General features: G+C 59.3%; 2 protein-coding genes and 1 long non-coding RNA gene across 3 annotated transcripts; all 3 read right to left on the bottom strand.

The window, feature by feature from the left end:
* Nucleotides 1–5911: 5911 nt before the first annotated feature.
* LOC120325109 (maestro heat-like repeat-containing protein family member 6) lies at nucleotides 5912–7838 on the bottom strand. Its single transcript, XM_039390490.1, has 6 exons — nucleotides 7778–7838; nucleotides 7384–7560; nucleotides 7100–7255; nucleotides 6840–6941; nucleotides 6487–6589; nucleotides 5912–6214 (listed from the first exon to the last, which is right to left on the bottom strand). The coding sequence occupies exons 1-6, from the start codon at nucleotides 7829–7831 to the stop codon at nucleotides 6150–6152; spliced, it is 657 nt and encodes a 218-aa protein (XP_039246424.1). The 5' UTR covers nucleotides 7832–7838; the 3' UTR covers nucleotides 5912–6149.
* A 6997-nt stretch (nucleotides 7839–14835) lies between these two features.
* Nucleotides 14836–20475, bottom strand: LOC113995588 (maestro heat-like repeat-containing protein family member 6). The gene is made up of 16 exons (XM_027735790.2): nucleotides 20421–20475; nucleotides 19988–20135; nucleotides 19683–19747; nucleotides 19421–19570; nucleotides 19088–19236; nucleotides 18685–18832; nucleotides 18252–18439; nucleotides 18027–18164; nucleotides 17635–17749; nucleotides 17073–17210; nucleotides 16679–16855; nucleotides 16395–16550; nucleotides 16135–16236; nucleotides 15782–15884; nucleotides 15454–15510; nucleotides 14836–15145 (listed from the first exon to the last, which is right to left on the bottom strand). The coding sequence occupies exons 2-16, from the start codon at nucleotides 20109–20111 to the stop codon at nucleotides 15030–15032; spliced, it is 1926 nt and encodes a 641-aa protein (XP_027591591.2). The 5' UTR covers nucleotides 20112–20135; nucleotides 20421–20475; the 3' UTR covers nucleotides 14836–15029.
* A 14-nt stretch (nucleotides 20476–20489) lies between these two features.
* On the bottom strand, nucleotides 20490–21077 carry LOC120325110. Its single transcript, XR_005566933.1, has 3 exons — nucleotides 21056–21077; nucleotides 20752–20816; nucleotides 20490–20633 (listed from the first exon to the last, which is right to left on the bottom strand). It is a non-coding gene; the product is annotated as an uncharacterized LOC120325110 (long non-coding RNA).
* Between the last annotated feature and the right edge of the window lie 369 nt (nucleotides 21078–21446).

The following is a 21446-nucleotide window of genomic DNA, read 5'->3' as shown; positions in this document are numbered from 1 at the left end:
TTAGGGGCTATTACTTCCATGTCACAACAGACTCAGTTTTGAAAATATTTGATAAATAAATACAATTTCTTTCCCCAAAAACCTGCATTTCCAATTCATCAGTGTGTTGTTTTTCCATTTCCCACCTAGGAACTAGTTCCTTCAAAGTAATTGCTTAAAGCAGTGCTGGTGACACCCCTAATTAGACAATAGGTATGTTATTCTAGGACTGCAGAGTGTCAGCTGTCTCACTGGCCTGGTTGAATTTTTATCTAGTTCTTTGGGTTGTTCTAATTTTAGCTGCTTCTATTTTTGGGATTGACTCCTTCAGCGTCATAGAACAATAAAGGTGTTTTTGGAAGGTGACAGCACCAAGAGCATCTTGTCTAATGGAACAAGTTAGTGGATGAGCAAAATAAGTGATGCCTGATGTCATTAAGACTTTTGCTCCCTCATCCCACATAATAATAAAACAATGTGTCCTCTCTCAAACTGGTGCTGTTCTTGAATTCTGTGATTCCATCCATGGGACAGACCTGGGGCAAACCCCTGCTGCTGTAAATACAACTGGTACTGTTCCCTTCATGCTGTGACAGCTTCAATGAGCTGCAGCTCTAAGACATGGTCTTAACCCTCAGCTGTTGGTTGCAGAGAATTAAGAGGAGCACTCATGTTCAGAAAGAAAACAAAATTTTAAATTCTTACTGGTGCATTGTACCACTTTCAGCCCCAATAACTTGCATTGTTTTGCAGTTGAATGTGAACCTCTTCACAGCTGTGTCATAATGCAGGTGTTTATGCTTTGGTGTGAATCTCACAAGGGGCAGTACAACTTTAAAAAACTGTAAATGATAGGTTGTGCCTCAAAGTAAGTTTGAAAAGGTTTCCTTGTCTTTAAAATTTAGAGTTTAGAACACAGCAGGGTTAGGTTAACTCAGGTTTTGCCTCTCTGTTACTTAAATTTGGGCCTAACACAGAAGTCCCCTGGCTTGTAACTTCGTGTGACTTGGCCCATTTGACAGAGCTGATCTGGAGCTTCCTCCCTTGTTGCAGCTAAGCTTGCAACAACTCCTTAGTCGCCAATTCCTTCTGCACAGTCCAGAAGTTCTTTTGGAATGGGGCTGTTCCTTCCCTTCCTTCTGAAGCCGTGTCATCTCCTGTGGAGCAGCTCTAGGCCTCACGCCCGGGGTAAGAGAAGCAGCGAGGACCACCTGGGCTCACCTGGGCTCAGCTGGGCTGAGTGGAGAGGAGCTTCTCCGTGCAGTATGAATTTCCCACCAACAAGCTCGGCTCTATCCCTGGTCGTCTCATTCGGTCTTCCAGGAGAGCTAGGCTGAGCTGGTCTGCTCAGATGCTGGGACAGAAAGCTCTTGCTGCCCATGGAGTGCCCAGGCTGCCCCACCAACTGCAGGGGAACCATGAAGGTAAGGGCTTTCTTTCCAGGGGAAACGGGCTGTTGTTCGCTTGCAGGAATCCTAGAGCCGAAATAGGCAGTCCAGCTCTAAAAAAAATATGGATGAGGATTCCTCCCAGACAAATGGTGCAACCAGAGAAAGCTCTTGCTGCCCATGGAGTGCCCAGGCTGCCCCACCAACTACACAAAAACCCACTACGGTAAGTGCTTTCTTACCTGTGGAAAAAGGGTGTTGTTCATTTTCAGGAATCCCGTGCTGAAGTCAGCACTCAAACTCCCAAAATTGAACATGGACGAAGATTCCTCCCATACAAAAGGTGCCACCACAGAAAGCTTTTGCTGTTCACAGAGTACCAAGGCTGGCAAAACAACTGCACCTGAAACCCAAAGGTTACAGTCTTTCTTTGGGGGGGGGGGAAGAGCTGTTGTTCTCTTTTTTCAGCTCTGTGCTGAAAGTGCCAGTCCGACTCCCAAATTTGAATTCTAATGAAGTTTCGTCTGAGACAAAAGGTGCCAGAACAGAAAGCTCTTGCTGCCCATGGAGTGCCCAGCCTTACCCATCAACTGCACCTAAAACCCAAAGGTTAGCGGCTTCTTTCCTGCGGAAAATGGCTCTTGTCCTGTTTTTTCAGCCCTGTGATGACATTACCACTCTGAATCCCAAAATTGAACACGGACGAAGATTACTACCAGACAAAAGGTGCCAGGAGAGAAAGTTCTTGATACCTATGGAATACCCAGGCTGGCCCAACGACTGCCCAAGGAACCATAAAGATAAGGGCTTTGTTTCCAGGAGAAAAGAGCTGTTGTTTGCTTGAAGGAATCCAAGAGACGAAATAGGCAGTGCATCTCCCAAAATTGACTATGGAAAAAGATTGCTCCCAGACCAAAAGTACCACAACAGAAAGCTCGTGCTGGCCATGGAGTGCCCAAGCTGGCTCACCAACAGCACCTGAAACCATGAGGTAAGGGCTTTCTTTCCAGGGGAAAAGGGCTGTTGTTCACTTGCAGGAATCCTAGAGCAGACATAGGCAGTCCAGCTCCAAAAATTGAATATGGATGAAGATTCCTCCGAGAACAAGGGTGAGAGGAGAGAAAGTTCTTAGTACCAATGGAGTGCCCAGGCTGGCCCACCAACTGCACCAGAAAGCCAAAGCTTGCAGGCTTTCTGTCCTGGGGATAAGGGCTGTTTGCTTTTTTCAGCCCTGCAATGCAACCATCAGCCCGACTCCCAAAATTCCATAGGGACGAAGATTGCTCCCAGACCAAAGGTGCCAGCCCAGAAAGCTCTTCCTGCATACGGAGAGTCCAGGCTGGCCCCCTAACTGCACCAGAAAGTAAAATCTTACAAGCTTTCCATCCTGGGGATAACGGCTATTTTTCCTTTTCTCACCTCTCTGCAGAAAATACCACCCCGACTCCCAAAGTTGCACATGGACGAAGATTCCACCCAGACGAAACTTGCCACGACAGAAAACGCTTGCTACCCATGGAGTGCCCAGGAACCGCCACACACTGCACCTGAAAGCCAAAGCTCACAGGCTTTCTGTCCTGGGGCACAGGGCTGCTGTCCCCTTTGGTCAGCCCCGCCCCGCCATTGCCGGCCACCCGATCCAAAACCGATCCAAATGAGGATTCCTCGCAGGGAAAAGCTGCCAGCACAGAAAGCCCTGGCTGCCCACCGAGTGCCCAGGCTGCGCCACACACTGCACCTGAAAGCCAAAGCACAGAGCTGTATGTCTCAAACTTTTTGACTTTCTTTGGCGATTGTCTTTATTTACCTTCTTCTAGAGTTTCAGGAAAAATATGCTGTGCTTGGCAAAAAGCCTCCTCCAAACTGATGGTCTTGTGGTCCCTGTGAGAGCTGAGAACAGAGCACAGCATGCAGATGCAGACCATGTCTCTAGTCAGTGGTCTGATCCACATGACTTGATAACTTGGGGAAAGGGATATGTTTGTCTCTACAGATAATGGCCCTCGCTGAATACCTGCATGGTATGTACGTCCTGCTGTTGGTCCTGAAAGTCATCAGTGCGGTTCCCGACCTGTGAAAGTTCACTCCATGGCATAGTTGAAACGTCTGGGTGACACTAATGAAGGAACTGAATCACACGACCTTTTGTGCATCACTGGCATATCCAGACCAGCCATTTCACACCTGTCTTGTTGGTGTTCCTCTGGGTGACACAGAAGCGTCTCTCCTGGTGCAGGATGTCATCCGATGGCGTGACTTATTGAAACGGGACTGCCATACCGTGTGCAGGTGTCTTGATCATGTTGATGGCTGGGATGATGTGTTGTCTGTTAGCACTCCACTTCAAAAGTTAGGTATTTTAGAGTCACTGTTTGTAAAAGACTGTGTGTATTTTAATCATTGTGTAGGTTATGACATAGAACGAGCACGTGGTGAGTCTATGGTACGGGATGTGTTCCCTGAATTGTCTTTCTATAGAAATAGTTCCTTCTGGTGTCGGTAAGAATCGGACTTGGAGTACTCCAGCAGTGAGTGCACCTTGTCGACTCCCTGCGGGAGTGTTTCTTCTGTGTGGAGATAAAATCTGGCCAGGAATCCCTGCACAGCCAATAGGGCTGTACATCTAAAAAGTTGGTTGGTTGTAGTTGTGTTGCTAATGCTGCCTTGTCTAGTGTCGTTCCTGCAAAGGGCCCTGCAGGATACGATCCGGGCAGTCTTTGCTGCTCAACTACAGAACAGGGGGAATTGCCTAGCTATGGTACAAATTAAGTGCCATGGTCAAAAGGATGCAGATAATTTGGGCACTGATGCATACCTATCAAAACCCATTAGAACTTGATGAAGGAATTCGTAAGTTATAAGTAAAAGGGGGGACTGAAACAGGAGGCCAGGCCCAAAAGAGTTAACTAAGAAATTTGGGCCTGCTAACAAGCTACTAACATCCAAAACGATCTGTGCTTAAGAGAATGGTAAAAGAACATGTAATAGGCCTAGAGGTAATAAATTAAGATGCAGTAGGATAAAGTAGACATTTGAATAGAAAAAACAGGCTGGAAGCCAAGGCCTTCTCCAAGCCTCAGTGAGTGGGTCAAGAACAATAGAAGAGAAGAGAGGTCAGGCCGAGGAAGGTGAGAATTAGCCCCCAGACCGATGGGATGAAGAGCAGATGTCCCACCAAAATTGAGGGCCAAGAGAAGCACCGCCCCAAGCCCCACCTGAGCTCCACCTATACTCCACCTGTTATTAATATGTATAGATAGATGTTGTAATCGTTTCAATATGCATTTAATCATACAAAGATTGTATAAAAACTGCTGATTTTGTGTGAAGCCTTCGAGCAAGTTTGTCCAGCGCGAGCTGGCTTGCTCCCAACGTTGAATAAACAAATGCCTTGCTGCTTAAAGATAAAAAAAGTCTCTGAGCAGTTTCTCAGACCGATTTTTCGGATTCAGTCTCCTGCCCAAAGAACTGTGCCCCCAGGGGACGACTCCCCGAGGAGGCCCGGGCGTTGTGGGTGCTGCTGCTCCTGTGCACAGCCTGCTGCTGTTGTCTGTGGCTTGGGCAGCAGCCACTGCGCAGCCCTGCCCGAGGAGCCCCGCGCCCTCCCCGTGCTGGCAGCAGCTCTGCGGGCCCAGAGCTCTGGCTCAGCGGGTTCTGGGCCACAGCCCCGTGGCCTGGGCAGCCGCGGGGGTCCGGGCTGGCCCACAGCCCTGCCTCTGCCCCTGCCCCTGGCTGGCAGCACCCAGCGGGCAGGGCCCCCTTGCCCTCCTTGTCCCCAGCCAGGCCAGCCTGGTCCCCTTCGCGCTGTCCCCACCCTCCTGACCAGGCCTCCAGGCCTTCTGCAGCAGGCATGGCAGACGCCCCAGGCAAGCGCCACAGCAGCCGGCCAACACACGGGCAGGACACAGACAGCACTTCCTGCCTGTGACAGGGCTTCTGGCCATCTCCAAGGACCTTTTTCTCAGGGATCCCCACAGCTCCAGGCTTTGCCCATCTGCTCTGCTGCAAGCTTGGAGGCTTCAGCAGAGCACCACCAAAGGCCAAGGGGACTTAGGGTTCTTTCTCTTCTCACCGCACACCTGGGCAAATGTTGCTAAGCCCAAGGACCCTTTGTCCCCTCTTCCCCAATCCCCTGTGGAAACTGGGCACCAAAAAACACTCCTGAGCCTCTGTACGTGACAAGAGGAATTTTATAGTCCCATGCTGGGGTAGAGGAAAGTGCTTGCAGAGCAGGGGTCTTCCTCGCAGGCTCACGTGGCCCCAGCAGACACAGCTTCCCACGTCAATCCTCCACAGAGCTCTGGCAGCACAGGCAGAAACTGCCCCACAGAGCAGGCCGGGTCTTGCAGGCCCTGCAGAACCAGTCTCACAGCTGCGGCTGTGTGCAGGATGGAGCTCTATGGACAGCTTCGATGACATGGAAGCTCTGACGTGCCAGGCTCGAGACAGTGGGGCTGGTGTCATTCTTCATACCCGGAAGGGCTGCAACAGGGAGCAACAGAGCCAAGGTCAGAGCCTGGATCTGTGGCCACCCAAGAAGCCACTCCAGCCAGGGCCATCTCACCCAGTTCTTGCCATGGCCAAAAGGGAGCGGGGCCCAACAGAAACAGCCGGTAGGCGCTGGCCACCAATCCCCTCCGCGCCCCTGAAATCTCTCCCTGCTCTGCCCAAGCCGTTCCTCATGCGTGCAGGGAGCAGAGCCCTCCGCAGCCAGGACAGGATTGCAGCTCCCTGCCCAGGCTCTGTGCTCCTCCACCAGCCCTCACTGAGACCGCGCTGCCCTCACTCACTGTCCATGATGTCCTGCAGCTCTTCAGGCTGTCCCTGCATATACCTCCCGGCCATCCCTGGGAAGACAGGTGCTGTCACGGCCCAGCGGCACAGCTCCCCCCCCAGTGGTGCTGCCGGTCCGGCCACACGCCCTCTTGCCCTGGCAGGGCTGAGCCCAGGGCCTTCCGGCCTCGGGACGCCCCAGGGCTGGGCTGGCACAGGGCGGCGGCGGCATCCACCGGGGCACTCGGGGCTCCACAGCACATCCCTGGGCCGGATCCTGCTGCCGCTGCAGCAGCCGGGGCTGGGGCCGAGCTGCGGCGGGGCGGGGAGGGACCTTGTGGCTCACCTGTGAACCTGACGGCCGCCTCGCGCAGGGGCTCCTGTGGGCTCTCCAGGTATGGAAGGGCCTGGCGCAGGTACTCGGCCACTCGGCTCCGCTCCTTTTCCAGCTGCAGAGAGCGGCAGGGCACGGAGGGAAGGGTTGGCTGGGGCTCTGCCCCTTGGCCGGGTGCTGCCTGCGCCCAGCACTGGCCTCCCCTGCCCGCACCCCCCAGGGAAGGCAGCAGCGTGTGGGGCGCAGGCTGCTGTCCCGCAGGCGGCTGCAGCAGTGGGCAGGGGCACAGGGCCAGCCCCACACTCCAGGCATCGGGGGCTGGGGGCTGGTCCAGCCTGGGGCTGGGGCTTCATGGCCGTCCTTACCAGGCACTCGCTGAACCTCCACAGCTCCTTCTTCTTCACGATCTTCTCGAGATCCCTCCTCTTCACTAAGCCGGCCACACAAAGCAGCGCTTCCCCAGAGGCCTGCAGAGCAACAAGCACTGGGACATGGCACCACAGCCCAGGGCAAAGGACCCGTGTCCCTGGAGCAAGGCCAGCAGGAGGCTGGAGCCCGTGAGGTGCCAGGGCAGGAGGCAGCCCGGCCCCCTCCCGCGGGGACATCAGAGCCCACAAGTGCTCACCTCTGCCACTCTCTGGTTCTCATCATGGCAGTGGAAGAAGAGTGGAAGCAGGCTCTGGCGGACGTGTGGCTTCAGGGGCTTTTTTCCCTCTTTCTCTACCATCAGCATCACCCCACGGAAGAGGAGGATGGAGGACAGCTGCACACTGCTGTCAGCCTGGTGGAAATGGAAAGACCTCAGCACTGAATTCTCCAGGCCCACCTGGGCACAGGCCTGAAAATCCACAAGGCACAAAGTTTCCTGCCAGCACCCATGGCCTGTGGCTGCGGGGCACAGAGCCTTACGTTGTCGAAGAGCGGCTGGAGCGCCTCAGCCAGCTGCAGGGCGGTGGGGCTGGAGAGTCGGATGTCTTTGTCCGAGAGCAGAAAGCCGAGTAGAGCGACGGTCATCCTGACCAGCTCTACATCTGCGTCCCACAGGAGCTGAACCAGGCTTTGGGTCAGGCTGCGCATTCTTTTGGCCTGTGAGGAACACAAGGCTGTGCTGTGAAGCCCTGAACGGCTGCGGCGCCAACCCCGCTCTGGCGGGGCAGCTCCACGGGCTGCTGTGGGGCCCAGAGGCCAAAGGCCTGTCCCGAGGCACTCGAGCAGCTGAGCGGGGAGGCAGCAGAGCTGGCAGCAGCTGTGCTCCCCGGCTCCAGGATTCCAGCACGGCTTCAGCCAACTGCCCCTTCCTCACCATCACAGCATCCTGGCTGAGCACCACGAGGCCTCTCAGCACCTGGCGACGCATCTCTGGGCGCTCGCTCCACAGGTGCCTTGAAAGGATCGGCAGGATGCTTTCGCCGCAGTCGGTCACCTCCACGTAGACCAGGGCCTGAAAGGCACGGAGCGGTGACGGGCTGCCCGGTCGGCAGCAGCCCGCACCCGCACAGGGCTGGGCCCAGGCAGCAGCACAGGGTGCGGCACCGTCCCAGGCAGCCCTGCCCAAAAGCAGCAGTGGCTCTGCAGAGCCCCTGGGCTCCCTGCTCTGCGCAGGCCACTTGCCCACTCCTCTGTGCCACCCAGCCCTCGGATTCCTTGGCCTTGAGGAGCCACGAGGGAAGTGCGATTGCTGGCAGCAGAGGGACCCAAAACACAGCTGGGCACAAGTGTCACCCCAGCAGCAAGGGGCCAAGGGCGCACGGTGGAACCCCCCCTCTGCCCCAGCTCCGTTCACTGGGCTTCCCCCGCAGATGCGGCTGCAGAAGGCCAGAGAGGTGGAGGCAGCTCGACCAGGCAGCGCTCGCCATCAGGCTCACCTCCACAAGGAACGCCATGGCAGGGAGCTCCCAGGGACACATCTCTTCACTGAGCAGCTCCAGGAGGCAGCATACGATGCTGCAACACCAGGCTGTGCAGGCAGAACCCATCTCCCTGGCAGGGGGAAAAAGGCACTGTCATGCCCGAGCTGGCTGGGCAAGCCTCTCCCGCCACTCACTCCCAGAGGCCTGGTCTTTCCCCAGCACCCCGGCAGGGGACCAGGGCACTCTGGCAGGCGGCTCCTCCTGTGCACCCGCCTCTCCCAGCCTTTTCCACTCTGCTCGGCCATCCCTCGGTGACAAGGCCCTCTGGCCCACGACCACGGGCACTGTAGGGGTGCCCCGTGCAGAGGGCAGAAATGACAGGGGCAGCGGGGACAAGGGGGTCTCACCTGGCCAGCAGACCCACCGCGTAGTGGTGGGTGTCAGCGCTGAGCAGCGTGTCCCAGCCACGCTTGCGTTCCATGGCCACCAACACGCTCTCACAGCGCAGACGGTGCAGCAGGGCTTTGATGGTCAGCACTGCAAACCTGTGTGCAGAGCAAAGGCCAGGTCATGCTGGGAGCCCTGGCCAGCCCCAAAGGCGTGGCAGGGACAGGAGGACTGGGACGGAGCACCTGTTGGGGTTGGTGGGAAGGCTGTGTTGCTTCCGGCATTCCCTCCACAAGGTGTCAACCTCCTCCAGCATCTGCACGGTGCTGAAGAACACTTGGAACAGCAGATGCACAAAGAGGTTGGGGAAACACCCCCTCACTGCACGCGTGCAGCAGAGCAGATGGAGGATCTTCCAGAATGCCAAGGTTGCCTGCGAAAAGTAAACCAGCCGGAGACAGCGCTCAGTGCCCAGACATCCATGTGGCAGGGCCCGAGCGCGGCAGGGAGAGGCCAGGGGAGACGCAGGAGGAGCACCCGGCCTGGTGCCCCTGAACCTGCCCCTAAGCCAGCTTTGCAGCCCAGTGCCTAAGGCAGGGAGATGCAGTGCTGGGGGAGGAGGAAGAGCTGCCGGGGAGGAGACGTGAGGGTGAGCAAAGGCCGGTTCCAGAAACTCACAGCCAGGGCAAAGACTTCCGTTTCATCCCCATCCGAGGTGCACATGCTGCAGGCTGGCCAGCTTCCCAGGACAAGGGCAAGTATCTGCAGCACCGACTCGGCAGTACTTCTTGAGGAGATGATTGTCCTCCACATGGTCACCGCAGCTCTGCGGGGTCAAAACTCTGTGTCAGCGGGCTCTCAGCCACAGTGCCACGGCCTGGGCAGTTCCCACTCCCAGGTGACAGAGCCGCAGCACCGTGAGGAGCAAGGAGGGCACATGGGAGCAGGATGCACGGCTGGCATGCCAGGGCTGGGAAACAGAAGAGCCAGAGGCTCCTGGAACTCTCGGCCTGACAGACACCTGGGATGGGCTCTACAGGGGGATGGGCTGGTGAGCCCTGGAGGCAGGGGGGCCCCATACCTGTCACAGGATGGGGCAGAGCGCAGCAGAGTCACCGCCACATCCACGGGGTGTGCCTCGACCAGAGCCAGCACAGCCTTGTCTAGTCTGCGCTCAGCAGACGCATTGGCCGTGAGCCACCGGTGGATGTACCTGACCAAGGCCGGCACCTGGAGGGGGCACGGGGGAGAGTTGGAGAGCTGCCAGAGCCAGCAACTTGCCTGGCTTCCCCCGACAGGTGCTTCCCTTCCCACCACTCTCCGCCGGCCTCAAAGGCTGAGGGGGCCCAGCGGAGCCGGCGTGAGGGGCCACCCAATCCCTGCAGGGCTGGAGCCCTGGCCACAGGCTGCTTACTTTCTTGGCATTGGAGACACCATTCTCCACAAGCAAATCCAGCAGGGCAGCACTGGTTTCGGCACTGGAGAGGTCAGAGTTTGCCATGCCCCCAGCGCCCATGGCAATGGTCTCTTCCCTCCAAATGCACCTGGTGAATTCGCAAACCATCTGCAGGAGAAAGGCAGGAAGAGAGGGATGTGCCCTGGAGAGCTCCCACAGCGGTGCCAGGCTGAGCAGGCCTGACAGCAGGCCCAGCCCAGGAGGCGACGGCTGCAGGTACCTGTGCTGCCCTGCGGAAGCGGCCACGGGCGCGGTCCTGCTCTTGTGTCCGAGCCCGTCCTGGATCTGGCAAAGAGCGAGCGCGGTCAGAGCTGAGGGGCTGCGGGACAGGCCGGAGAACACGTCCCAGCCCCAGGCTCCACAAGCGGGGCCGGCCCAGGGATGCCCAGTGTGTGGAGCTGCCAGGGGATCAGCCCCGGGCCCTCCTCCCCCCTCCTTTTCCTTGGCCATGTCCACAGGGGATGGGATGGCAAGAGGCCCATCTGGCTGCGGCCACCAGCCCTGGGGCCCAGCTCTGCCACTCACCCTCCTGCAGGGGCTGGGACCGCTCCGCCTCCTCAGGCTGCTGTGATGGGGCAGCTCCAGGGCCTTCCTCCTCCCCCTCCTTCAGCCAGGCCAGCTTGGGCACCCTGGGGGGGCTCTGCTCCATGTCTCTGTCTGGCTTCACGGCTTCCTGCAGGACAGATGGCACGCAAAAGCTCTGGGTCACCAAGTCCCGCACAAGTGCCTTGAAGGCACCTGCAATACAGGAGGTTTGGGAACGCTCCGGCTCATCAAGTCCCACAGGCTGGCCTGGAGGGGCCATGGGGGAGTTGGAGAGCTGCCAGAGGGAGCAATTTTCCCACTTTCCCCCGAGAAGGGCTTCCCTTCCCACCACACCGTGCTGGCCTCAAAGGCGGAGGGGGCCCAGCAGACCTGACTAGAGGGGCCACACAATCCCTACCCACAGGCTGCTTACTTCCACAGAGACAACTCTCTCCCCGGGAATGTCCAGACTAGGAGCATCGGGCAGGCGCTGAACGGGTGTGATGTCAGTGCCTGCCATGCCCTGGGTGGTTGCACCATCAGCCTCGGCCGTAGGCTCACTCGGCGTGGGGTCAGGCTGTGCCATGACCTCGGTTGGTGTGACCCTGGTCTTCCTACGCCGAATGCCCACAAATTTCAGAAAGGCCTACAGGAAAACAAAGGGCAGGGAAGAGAGGGATGTGCCCTGGAGAGCTCCCACAGCGGGTGCCGGGCTGAGCAGGCCTGACAGCAGGCCCAGCCCAGGAGGTGACAGCTGCAGGTACCTGTGCTGCCCTGCGGAAGCGGCCACGGGCGCGGTCCTGCTCTTGTGTCTGGGTCCGTCCTGGATCTGGCAAAGAGCGAGCGCGGTCAGAGCTGAGGGGCTGCGGGACAGGCCGCAGAACACGGCCCAGCCCCGCGCTCCACAGGCGGGGCTGGCCCCGGGATGCCCAGCACGTGCAGCTGCCGGGGAAAAGCCTCGGGCCCTCCTCTCCCCTCCCTTTTCCTGGCCATATCCACTGGGGATGGGATAGCAAGAGGCCCAGCCGGATGCAGCCACCAGCCCTGGGGCCCAGCTCTGCCACTCACCCTCCTGCAGGGGCTGGGACCGTTCCGCCTCCTCAGGTTGCCGTGCTGGGCCAGTCCCAGGGCCGTCCTTCTTCTTCCTCCCGAGACACCCGCCCAGGCTGAAGCGTCTCCCTGCCATCCTGCAGTCGGGCCTCAAGGGCACCTGCTGCAGGGATTGGAGACACCAGGGAAAAGCTCTGGGGCACCGAGCCCCAGAGAATGGCCTCGAGGGCACCTGCCGCAGGAACTGGAGACTCCTCGCAAAAGCTCCGGGTCACCAACTCCCACGGTCTGGCCTCGAGGGCACCTGAAAGAGACAAAAGCCTACGAAACGCTACGGGTTAACAAGTCCTGCAGCGCGGCCTCAAGGGCACCTGCCGCGGGGCTTGGAGACACCTCGCAAAAGCTCCGTGTCACCAAGTCCCACGGTCTGGCCTTGAGGGCACTTGCAGCACAGAAACGCCTCCAAAACGCTCCGGATCCGCAGGGAAGGAGTTGGCTGCACGGGGGCTCCGCACAACACCGCTCTCTCCCGTCCGTCCCGTCGCACGCTCCGAGGAGCACTGAGGCGTGGCCACCTCACCACCGCTACTATGTCATCACGTGTCACAAAGGGCCCTGTGACACCCTGCCCAAGGGATAGTGCTGAAGCAGACCAAGGAAAATCCATATGAAATCCATATGGAATCCATAGGGTTTGATGGAGTACTGTGTGTGTTACAGCCAGATAGGGGAATTTAGTGCTCTTATGTAATGAGGGGTCACTGGGAGAACAGGTTTAGTAATTGAGGCATAAAAGATGAAAGCAAGAAACCAACAAACCCTTACATTTTGTTGGCTTTGTGGCATTCAAGTGACTGCCTCAGTAGTCACTGCTTTTTCCTGTCGTTGTCTGAAACAGTTTCTCAAAAATAAATCATATTGCTTTTCATGTTTTTGCATAACATTGAATAATATGAAATCTTTGGGGATCTCTGTTTGGATTGGGTTCTGTAAAACTATGGATACTTGAGAAGAAAGTCTTTGAAAAGGAAGAAAGGTTGTGTTTAGTTGGGTTTTTCTCATGTGATAATATCATGCATGTCTTGTTGAAATAGACTTGGCATGGCAACAAATGTTTGGTAAATTTGACTTTTTTCCTCGCATCGATTTACAAACTGTCTATCATTTTTTCTTCTGACTGGCCATTCCTACTCAGTAGGGAGTAGAGGATCACTTCAATCAGTTCCCCACCAGTGGTCACAATTAGCTTTTACTATCTATTCCATAAGAATAACACTCTGAAATTTTTATGTTTTCTTTTATTCATTATCGATAGCAAATTTAGAAACAAGGACTTATTTATTATTTATAATTACAGTAAATATTATTTTTGTACCAGAGTTTCACTGTGTAGGACATACTTTTATTTCGTTTGTTTCCTGCCCTTCCTTTGGTTATATTTTTTGTCTTATTGTCAAAACTGTTCAAGTCTAAGTGGAGGAGTCCCAGAAATTGCAAGCTCTGTTGAAGAGAACTTGCTGTTCTTTAATAGAGCAGTGCTTGACCTGCCTATACATGGTGCAAGTTGGGGAGCAAAGCAGTAGCAAGAAACAAAAATTCTTGACTTTTTCATCTGTTCTTTTTTCTTTTCTTTTTATTAATGCATTCATCTCCAGATAGAGACGTATTCTGGTACAGCTGGTGGGCCAGCCTGGGCACTCGATAGGCAGCAAGATTACTATGTCCTGGCACCCATGGTCTTGGAGGAATCTTCATCCGTATTCAATTTTGAGAGTAGGAATAGCAATTTCAGCGCAGGGCTAAAAAAAAGGGAACCAAGTGGCCTTTCCCCCAGGAAAGTAAGCCTGGAACCTTTCGCTTTCTGGTGCACTTGGTGGCTCAGCCTGAGTACTCCACGGGCAGCAAGAGCTTTCTGTCCTGGCACCTTTTCTCTGGGAAGAATCTTAGTCCGTCAGGAATTTTGGGACTGGCAGTTGCAGTGCAGGGCTGAAAAAAGCCAACAACAGCCCCTATACCCAGGAAAGAAAGCCTGGAACCTTTGGCTTTCTGGTGCACTTGGTAGGCCAGCCTGGGCACTCCATGGGCAGCAAGACCTTTCTGGTGTGGCACCTTTGGTCTGGGAGGAATCTTGGAATTTTGGGAATCCAACTGGCAGTTTAAACACCGGGCTTAATAAAAAGGAACAACAGTCGTTATCCCCAGGACAGAAAGCCTGGAACATTTCAGAAGAAACAAAGTCCCAATTCCCCAGGTGGGGGGAAGAAACCCGTGGCAACCTCGGGAAGGGGGAGGGAAGGCAGGACTGTCCCCGCAGTTCAACAGCTGCTCACAGCCACCTGCCACTGCCCCGAGTCCTGGCAGGGCTGGTGCCCATCTCCTGCCCAAAGAACTGTGCCCCCAGGGGACGACTCCCCGAGGAGGCCCGGGCGTTGTGGGTGCTGCTGCTCCTGTGCACAGCCTGCTGCTGTTGTCTGTGGCTTGGGCAGCAGCCACTGCGCAGCCCTGCCCGAGGAGCCCCGCGCCCTCCCCGTGCTGGCAGCAGCTCTGCGGGCCCAGAGCTCTGGCTCAGCGGGTTCTGGGCCACAGCCCCGTGGCCTGGGCAGCCGCGGGGGTCCGGGCTGGCCCACAGCCCTGCCTCTGCCCCTGCCCCTGGCTGGCAGCACCCAGCGGGCAGGGCCCCCTTGCCCTCCTTGTCCCCAGCCAGGCCAGCCTGGTCCCCTTCGCGCTGTCCCCACCCTCCTGACCAGGCCTCCAGGCCTTCTGCAGCAGGCATGGCAGACGCCCCAGGCAAGCGCCACAGCAGCCGGCCAACACACGGGCAGGACACAGACAGCACTTCCTGCCTGTGACAGGGCTTCTAGCCATCTCCAAGGACCTTTTTCTCAGGGATCCCCACAGCTCCAGGCTTTGCCCATCTGCTCTGCTGCAAGCTTGGAGGCTTCAGCAGAGCACCACCAAAGGCCAAGGGGACTTAGGGTTCTTTCTCTTCTCACCGCACACCTGGGCAAATGTTGCTAAGCCCAAGGACCCTTTGTCCCCTCTTCCCCAATCCCCTGTGGAAACTGGGCACCAAAAAACACTCCTGAGCCTCTGTACGTGACAAGAGGAATTTTATAGTCCCATGCTGGGGTAGAGGAAAGTGCTTGCAGAGCAGGGGTCTTCCTCGCAGGCTCACGTGGCCCCAGCAGACACAGCTTCCCACGTCAATCCTCCACAGAGCTCTGGCAGCACAGGCAGAAACTGCCCCACAGAGCAGGCCGGGTCTTGCAGGCCCTGCAGAACCAGTCTCACAGCTGCGGCTGTGTGCAGGATGGAGCTCTATGGACAGCTTCGATGACATGGAAGCTCTGACGTGCCAGGCTCGAGACAGTGGGGCTGGTGTCATTCTTCATACCCTGAAGGGCTGCAACAGGGAGCAACAGAGCCAAGGTCAGAGCCTGGATCTGTGGCCACCCAAGAAGCCACTCCAGCCAGGGCCATCTCACCCAGTTCTTGCCATGGCCAAAAGGGAGCGGGGCCCAACAGAAACAGCCGGTAGGCGCTGGCCACCAATCCCCTCCGCGCCCCTGAAATCTCTCCCTGCTCTGCCCAAGCCGTTCCTCATGCGTGCAGGGAGCAGAGCCCTCCGCAGCCAGGACAGGATTGCAGCTCCCTGCCCAGGCTCTGTGCTCCTCCACCAGCCCTCACTGAGACCGCGCTGCCCTCACTCACTGTCCATGATGTCCTGCAGCTCTTCAGGCTGTCCCTGCATATACCTCCCGGCCATCCCTGGGAAGACAGGTGCTGTCACGGCCCAGCGGCACAGCTCCCCCCCAGCGGCGCTGCCGGTCCGGCCACACGCCCTCTTGCCCTGGCAGGGCTGAGCCCGGGGCCTTCCGGCCTCGGGACGCCCCAGGGCTGGGCTGGCACAGGGCGGCGGCGGCATCCGCCGGGGCACTCGGGGCTCCACAGCACATCCCTGGGCCGGATCCTGCTGCCGCTGCAGCAGCCGGGGCTGGGGCCGAGCTGCGGCGGGGCGGGGAGGGACCTTGTGGCTCACCTGTGAACCTGACGGCCGCCTCGCGCAGGGGCTCCTGTGGGCTCTCCAGGTATGGAAGGGCCTGGCGCAGGTACTCGGCCACTCGGCTCCGCTCCTTTTCCAGCTGCAGAGAGCGGCAGGGCACGGAGGGAAGGGTTGGCTGGGGCTCTGCCCCTTGGCCGGGTGCTGCCTGCGCCCAGCACTGGCCTCCCCTGCCCGCACCCCCCAGGGAAGGCAGCAGCGTGTGGGGCGCAGGCTGCTGTCCCGCAGGCGGCTGCAGCAGTGGGCAGGGGCACAGGGCCAGCCCCACACTCCAGGCATCGGGGGCTGGGGGCTGGTCCAGCCTGGGACTGGGGCTTCATGGCCGTCCTTACCAGGCACTCGCTGAACCTCCACAGCTCCTTCTTCTTCACGATCTTCTCGAGATCCCTCCTCTTCACTAAGCCGGCCACACAAAGCAGCGCTTCCCCAGAGGCCTGCAGAGCAACAAGCACTGGGACATGGCACCACGGCCCAGGGCAAAGGACCCGTGTCCCTGGAGCAAGGCCAGCAGGAGGCTGGAGCCCGTGAGGTGCCAGGGCAGGAGGCAGCCCGGCCCCCTCCCGCGGGGACATCAGAGCCCACAAGTGCTCACCTCTGCCACTCTCTGGTTCTCATCATGGCAGTGGAAGAAGAGTGGAAGCAGGCTCTGGCGGACGTGTGGCTTCAGGGGCTTTTTTCCCTCTTTCTCTACCATCAGCATCACCCCACGGAAGAGGAGGATGGAGGACAGCTGCACACTGCTGTCAGCCTGGTGGAAATGGAAAGACCTCAGCACTGAATTCTCCAGGCCCACCTGGGCACAGGCCTGAAAATCCACAAGGCACAAAGTTTCCTGCCAGCACCCATGGCCTGTGGCTGCGGGGCACAGAGCCTTACGTTGTCGAAGAGCGGCTGGAGCGCCTCAGCCAGCTGCAGGGCGGTGGGGCTGGAGAGTCGGATGTCTTTGTCCGAGAGCAGAAAGCCGAGTAGAGCGACGGTCATCCTGACCAGCTCTACATCTGCGTCCCACAGGAGCTGAACCAGGCTTTGGGTCAGGCTGCGCATTCTTTTGGCCTGTGAGGAACACAAGGCTGTGCTGTGAAGCCCTGAACGGCTGCGGCACCAACCCCGCTCTGGCGGGGCAGCTCCACGGGCTGCTGTGGGGCCCAGAGGCCAAAGGCCTGTCCCGAGGCACTCGAGCAGCTGAGCGGGGAGGCAGCAGAGCTGGCAGCAGCTGTGCTCCCCGGCTCCAGGATTCCAGCACGGCTTCAGCCAACTGCCCCTTCCTCACCATCACAGCATCCTGGCTGAGCACCACGAGGCCTCTCAGCACCTGGCGACGCATCTCTGGGCACTCGCTCCACAGGTGCCTTGAAAGGATCGGCAGGATGCTTTCGCCGCAGTCGGTCACCTCCACGTAGACCAGGGCCTGAAAGGCACGGAGCGGTGACGGGCTGCCCGGCCGGCAGCAGCCCGCACCCGCACAGGGCTGGGCCCAGGCAGCAGCACAGGGTGCGGCACCGTCCCAGGCAGCCCTGCCCAAAAGCAGCAGTGGCTCTGCAGAGCCCCTGGGCTCCCTGCTCTGCGCAGGCCACTCGCCCGCTCCTCTGTGCCACCCAGCCCTCGGATTCCTTGGCCTTGAGGAGCCACGAGGGAAGTGCGATTGCTGGCAGCAGAGGGACCCAAAACACAGCTGGGCACAAGTGTCACCCCAGCAGCAAGGGGCCAAGGGCGCACGGTGGAACCCCCCCTCTGCCCCAGCTCCGTTCACTGGGCTTCCCCCGCAGATGCGGCTGCAGAAGGCCAGAGAGGTGGAGGCAGCTCGGCCAGGCAGCGCTCGCCATCAGGCTCACCTCCACAAGGAACGCCATGGCAGGGAGCTCCCAGGGACACATCTCTTCACTGAGCAGCTCCAGGAGGCAGCATACGATGCTGCAACACCAGGCTGTGCAGGCAGAACCCATCTCCCTGGCAGGGGGAAAAAGGCACTGTCATGCCCGAGCTGGCTGGGCAAGCCTCTCCCGCCACTCACTCCCAGAGGCCTGGTCTTTCCCCAGCACCCCGGCAGGGGACCAGGGCACTCTGGCAGGCGGCTCCTCCTGTGCACCCGCCTCTCCCAGCCTTTTCCACTCTGCTCGGCCATCCCTCGGTGACAAGGCCCTCTGGCCCACGACCACGGGCACTGTAGGGGTGCCCCGTGCAGAGGGCAGAAATGACAGGGGCAGCGGGGACAAGGGGGTCTCACCTGGCCAGCAGACCCACCGCGTAGTGGTGGGTGTCAGCGCTGAGCAGCGTGTCCCAGCCACGCTTGCGTTCCATGGCCACCAACACGCTCTCACAGCGCAGACGGTGCAGCAGGGCTTTGATGGTCAGCACTGCAAACCTGTGTGCAGAGCAAAGGCCAGGTCATGCTGGGAGCCCTGGCCAGCCCCAAAGGCGTGGCAGGGACAGGAGGACTGGGACGGAGCACCTGTTGGGGTTGGTGGGAAGGCTGTGTTGCTTCCGGCATTCCCTCCACAAGGTGTCAACCTCCTCCAGCATCTGCACGGTGCTGAAGAACACTTGGAACAGCAGATGCACAAAGAGGTTGGGGAAACACCCCCTCACTGCACGCGTGCAGCAGAGCAGATGGAGGATCTTCCAGAATGCCAAGGTTGCCTGCAAAAAGGAAACCAGCCGGAGACAGCGCTCAGTGCCCAGACATCCATGGGGCAGGGCCCGAGCGCGGCAGGGAGAGGCCAGGGGAGACGCAGGAGGAGCACCCGGCCTGGTGCCCCTGAACCTGCCCCTAAGCCAGCTTTGCAGCCCAGTGCCTAAGGCAGGGAGATGCAGTGCTGGGGGAGGAGGAAGAGCTGCCGGGGAGGAGACGTGAGGGTGAGCAAAGGCCGGTTCCAGAAACTCACAGCCAGGGCAAAGACTTCCGTTTCATCCCCATCCGAGGTGCACATGCTGCAGGCTGGCCAGCTTCCCAGGACAAGGGCAAGTATCTGCAGCACCGACTCGGCAGTACTTCTTGAGGAGATGATTGTCCTCCACATGGTCACCGCAGCTCTGCGGGGTCAAAACTCTGTGTCAGCGGGCTCTCAGCCACAGTGCCACGGCCTGGGCAGTTCCCACTCCCAGGTGACAGAGCCGCAGCACCGTGAGGAGCAAGGAGGGCACATGGGAGCAGGATGCACGGCTGGCATGCCAGGGCTGGGAAACAGAAGAGCCAGAGGCTCCTGGAACTCTCGGCCTGACAGACACCTGGGATGGGCTCTACAGGGGGATGGGCTGGTGAGCCCTGGAGGCAGGGGGGCCCCATACCTGTCACAGGATGGGGCAGAGCGCAGCAGAGTCACCGCCACATCCACGGGGTGTGCCTCGACCAGAGCCAGCACAGCCTTGTCTAGTCTGCGCTCAGCAGACGCATTGGCCGTGAGCCACCGGTGGATGTACCTGACCAAGGCCGGCACCTGGAGGGGGCACGGGGGAGAGTTGGAGAGCTGCCAGCGCCAGCAACTTGCCTGGCTTCCCCCGACAGGTGCTTCCCTTCCCACCACTCTCCGCCGGCCTCAAAGGCTGAGGGGGCCCAGCGGAGCCGGCGTGAGGGGCCACCCAATCCCTGCAGGGCTGGAGCCCTGGCCACAGGCTGCTTACTTTCTTGGCATTGGAGACACCATTCTCCACAAGCAAATCCAGCAGGGCAGCACTGGTTTCGGCACTGGAGAGGTCAGAGTTTGCCATGCCCCCAGCGCCCATGGCAATGGTCTCTTCCCTCCAAATGCACCTGGTGAATTCGCAAACCATCTGCAGGAGAAAGGCAGGAAGAGAGGGATGTGCCCTGGAGAGCTCCCACAGCGGTGCCAGGCTGAGCAGGCCTGACAGCAGGCCCAGCCCAGGAGGCGACGGCTGCAGGTACCTGTGCTGCCCTGCGGAAGCGGCCACGGGCGCGGTCCTGCTCTTGTGTCCGAGCCCGGCCTGGATCTGGCAAAGAGCGAGCGCGGTCAGAGCTGAGGGGCTGCGGGACAGGCCGGAGAACACGTCCCAGCCCCAGGCTCCACAAGCGGGGCCGGCCCAGGGATGCCCAGTGTGTGGAGCTGCCAGGGGATCAGCCCCGGGCCCTCCTCCCCCCTCCTTTTCCTTGGCCATGTCCACAGGGGATGGGATGGCAAGAGGCCCATCTGGCTGCGGCCACCAGCCCTGGGGCCCAGCTCTGCCACTCACCCTCCTGCAGGGGCTGGGACCGCTCCGCCTCCTCAGGCTGCTGTGATGGGGCAGCTCCAGGGCCTTCCTCCTCCCCCTCCTTCAGCCAGGCCAGCTTGGGCACCCTGGGGGGGCTCTGCTCCATGTCTCTGTCTGGCTTCACGGCTTCCTGCAGGACAGATGGCACGCAAAAGCTCTGGGTCACCAAGTCCCGCACAAGTGCCTTGAAGGCACCTGCAATACAGGAGGTTTGGGAACGCTCCGGCTCATCAAGTCCCACAGGCTGGCCTGGAGGGGCCATGGGGGAGTTGGAGAGCTGCCAGAGGGAGCAATTTTCCCACTTTCCCCCGAGAAGGGCTTCCCTTCCCACCACACCGTGCTGGCCTCAAAGGCGGAGGGGGCCCAGCAGACCTGACTAGAGGGGCCACACAATCCCTACCCACAGGCTGCTTACTTCCACAGAGACAACTCTCTCCCCGGGAATGTCCAGACTAGGAGCATCGGGCAGGCGCTGAATGGGTGTGATGTCAGTGCCTGCCATGCCCTGGGTGGTTGCACCATCAGCCTCGGCCGTAGGCTCACTCGGCGTGGGGTCAGGCTGTGCCATGACCTCGGTTGGTGTGACCCTGGTCTTCCTACGCCGAATGCCCACAAATTTCAGAAAGGCCTACAGGAAAACAAAGGGCAGGGAAGAGAGGGATGTGCCCTGGAGAGCTCCCACAGCGGGTGCCGGGCTGAGCAGGCCTGACAGCAGGCCCAGCCCAGGAGGTGACAGCTGCAGGTACCTGTGCTGCCCTGCGGAAGCGGCCACGGGCGCGGTCCTGCTCTTGTGTCTGGGTCCGTCCTGGATCTGGCAAAGAGCGAGCGCGGTCAGAGCTGAGGGGCTGCGGGACAGGCCGCAGAACACGGCCCAGCCCCGCGCTCCACAGGCGGGGCTGGCCCCGGGATGCCCAGCACGTGCAGCTGCCGGGGAAAAGCCTCGGGCCCTCCTCTCCCCTCCCTTTTCCTGGCCATATCCACTGGGGATGGGATAGCAAGAGGCCCAGCCGGATGCAGCCACCAGCCCTGGGGCCCAGCTCTGCCACTCACCCTCCTGCAGGGGCTGGGACCGTTCCGCCTCCTCAGGCTGCCGTGCTGGGCCAGTCCCAGGGCCGTCCTTCTTCTTCCTCCCGAGACACCCGCCCAGGCTGAAGCGTCTCCCTGCCATCCTGCAGTCGGGCCTCAAGGGCACCTGCTGCAGGGATTGGAGACACCAGGGAAAAGCTCTGGGGCACCGAGCCCCAGAGAATGGCCTCGAGGGCACCTGCCGCAGGAACTGGAGACTCCTCGCAAAAGCTCCGGGTCACCAACTCCCACGGTCTGGCCTCGAGGGCACCTGAAAGAGACAAAAGCCTACGAAACGCTACGGGTTAACAAGTCCTGCAGCGCGGCCTCAAGGGCACCTGCCGCGGGGCTTGGAGACACCTCGCAAAAGCTCCGT

This window comes from Pipra filicauda, unplaced genomic scaffold (genome assembly GCF_003945595.2).
Source record: "Pipra filicauda isolate LSUMZ 115617 unplaced genomic scaffold, ASM394559v2 scaffold82_size2718185_pilon, whole genome shotgun sequence".
Classification (NCBI taxonomy): Eukaryota; Metazoa; Chordata; class Aves; order Passeriformes; family Pipridae; genus Pipra; species Pipra filicauda.
The sequence above is the reverse complement of the archived record's forward strand: the minus strand, read 5'-3'. Positions and strand labels throughout refer to the sequence as shown.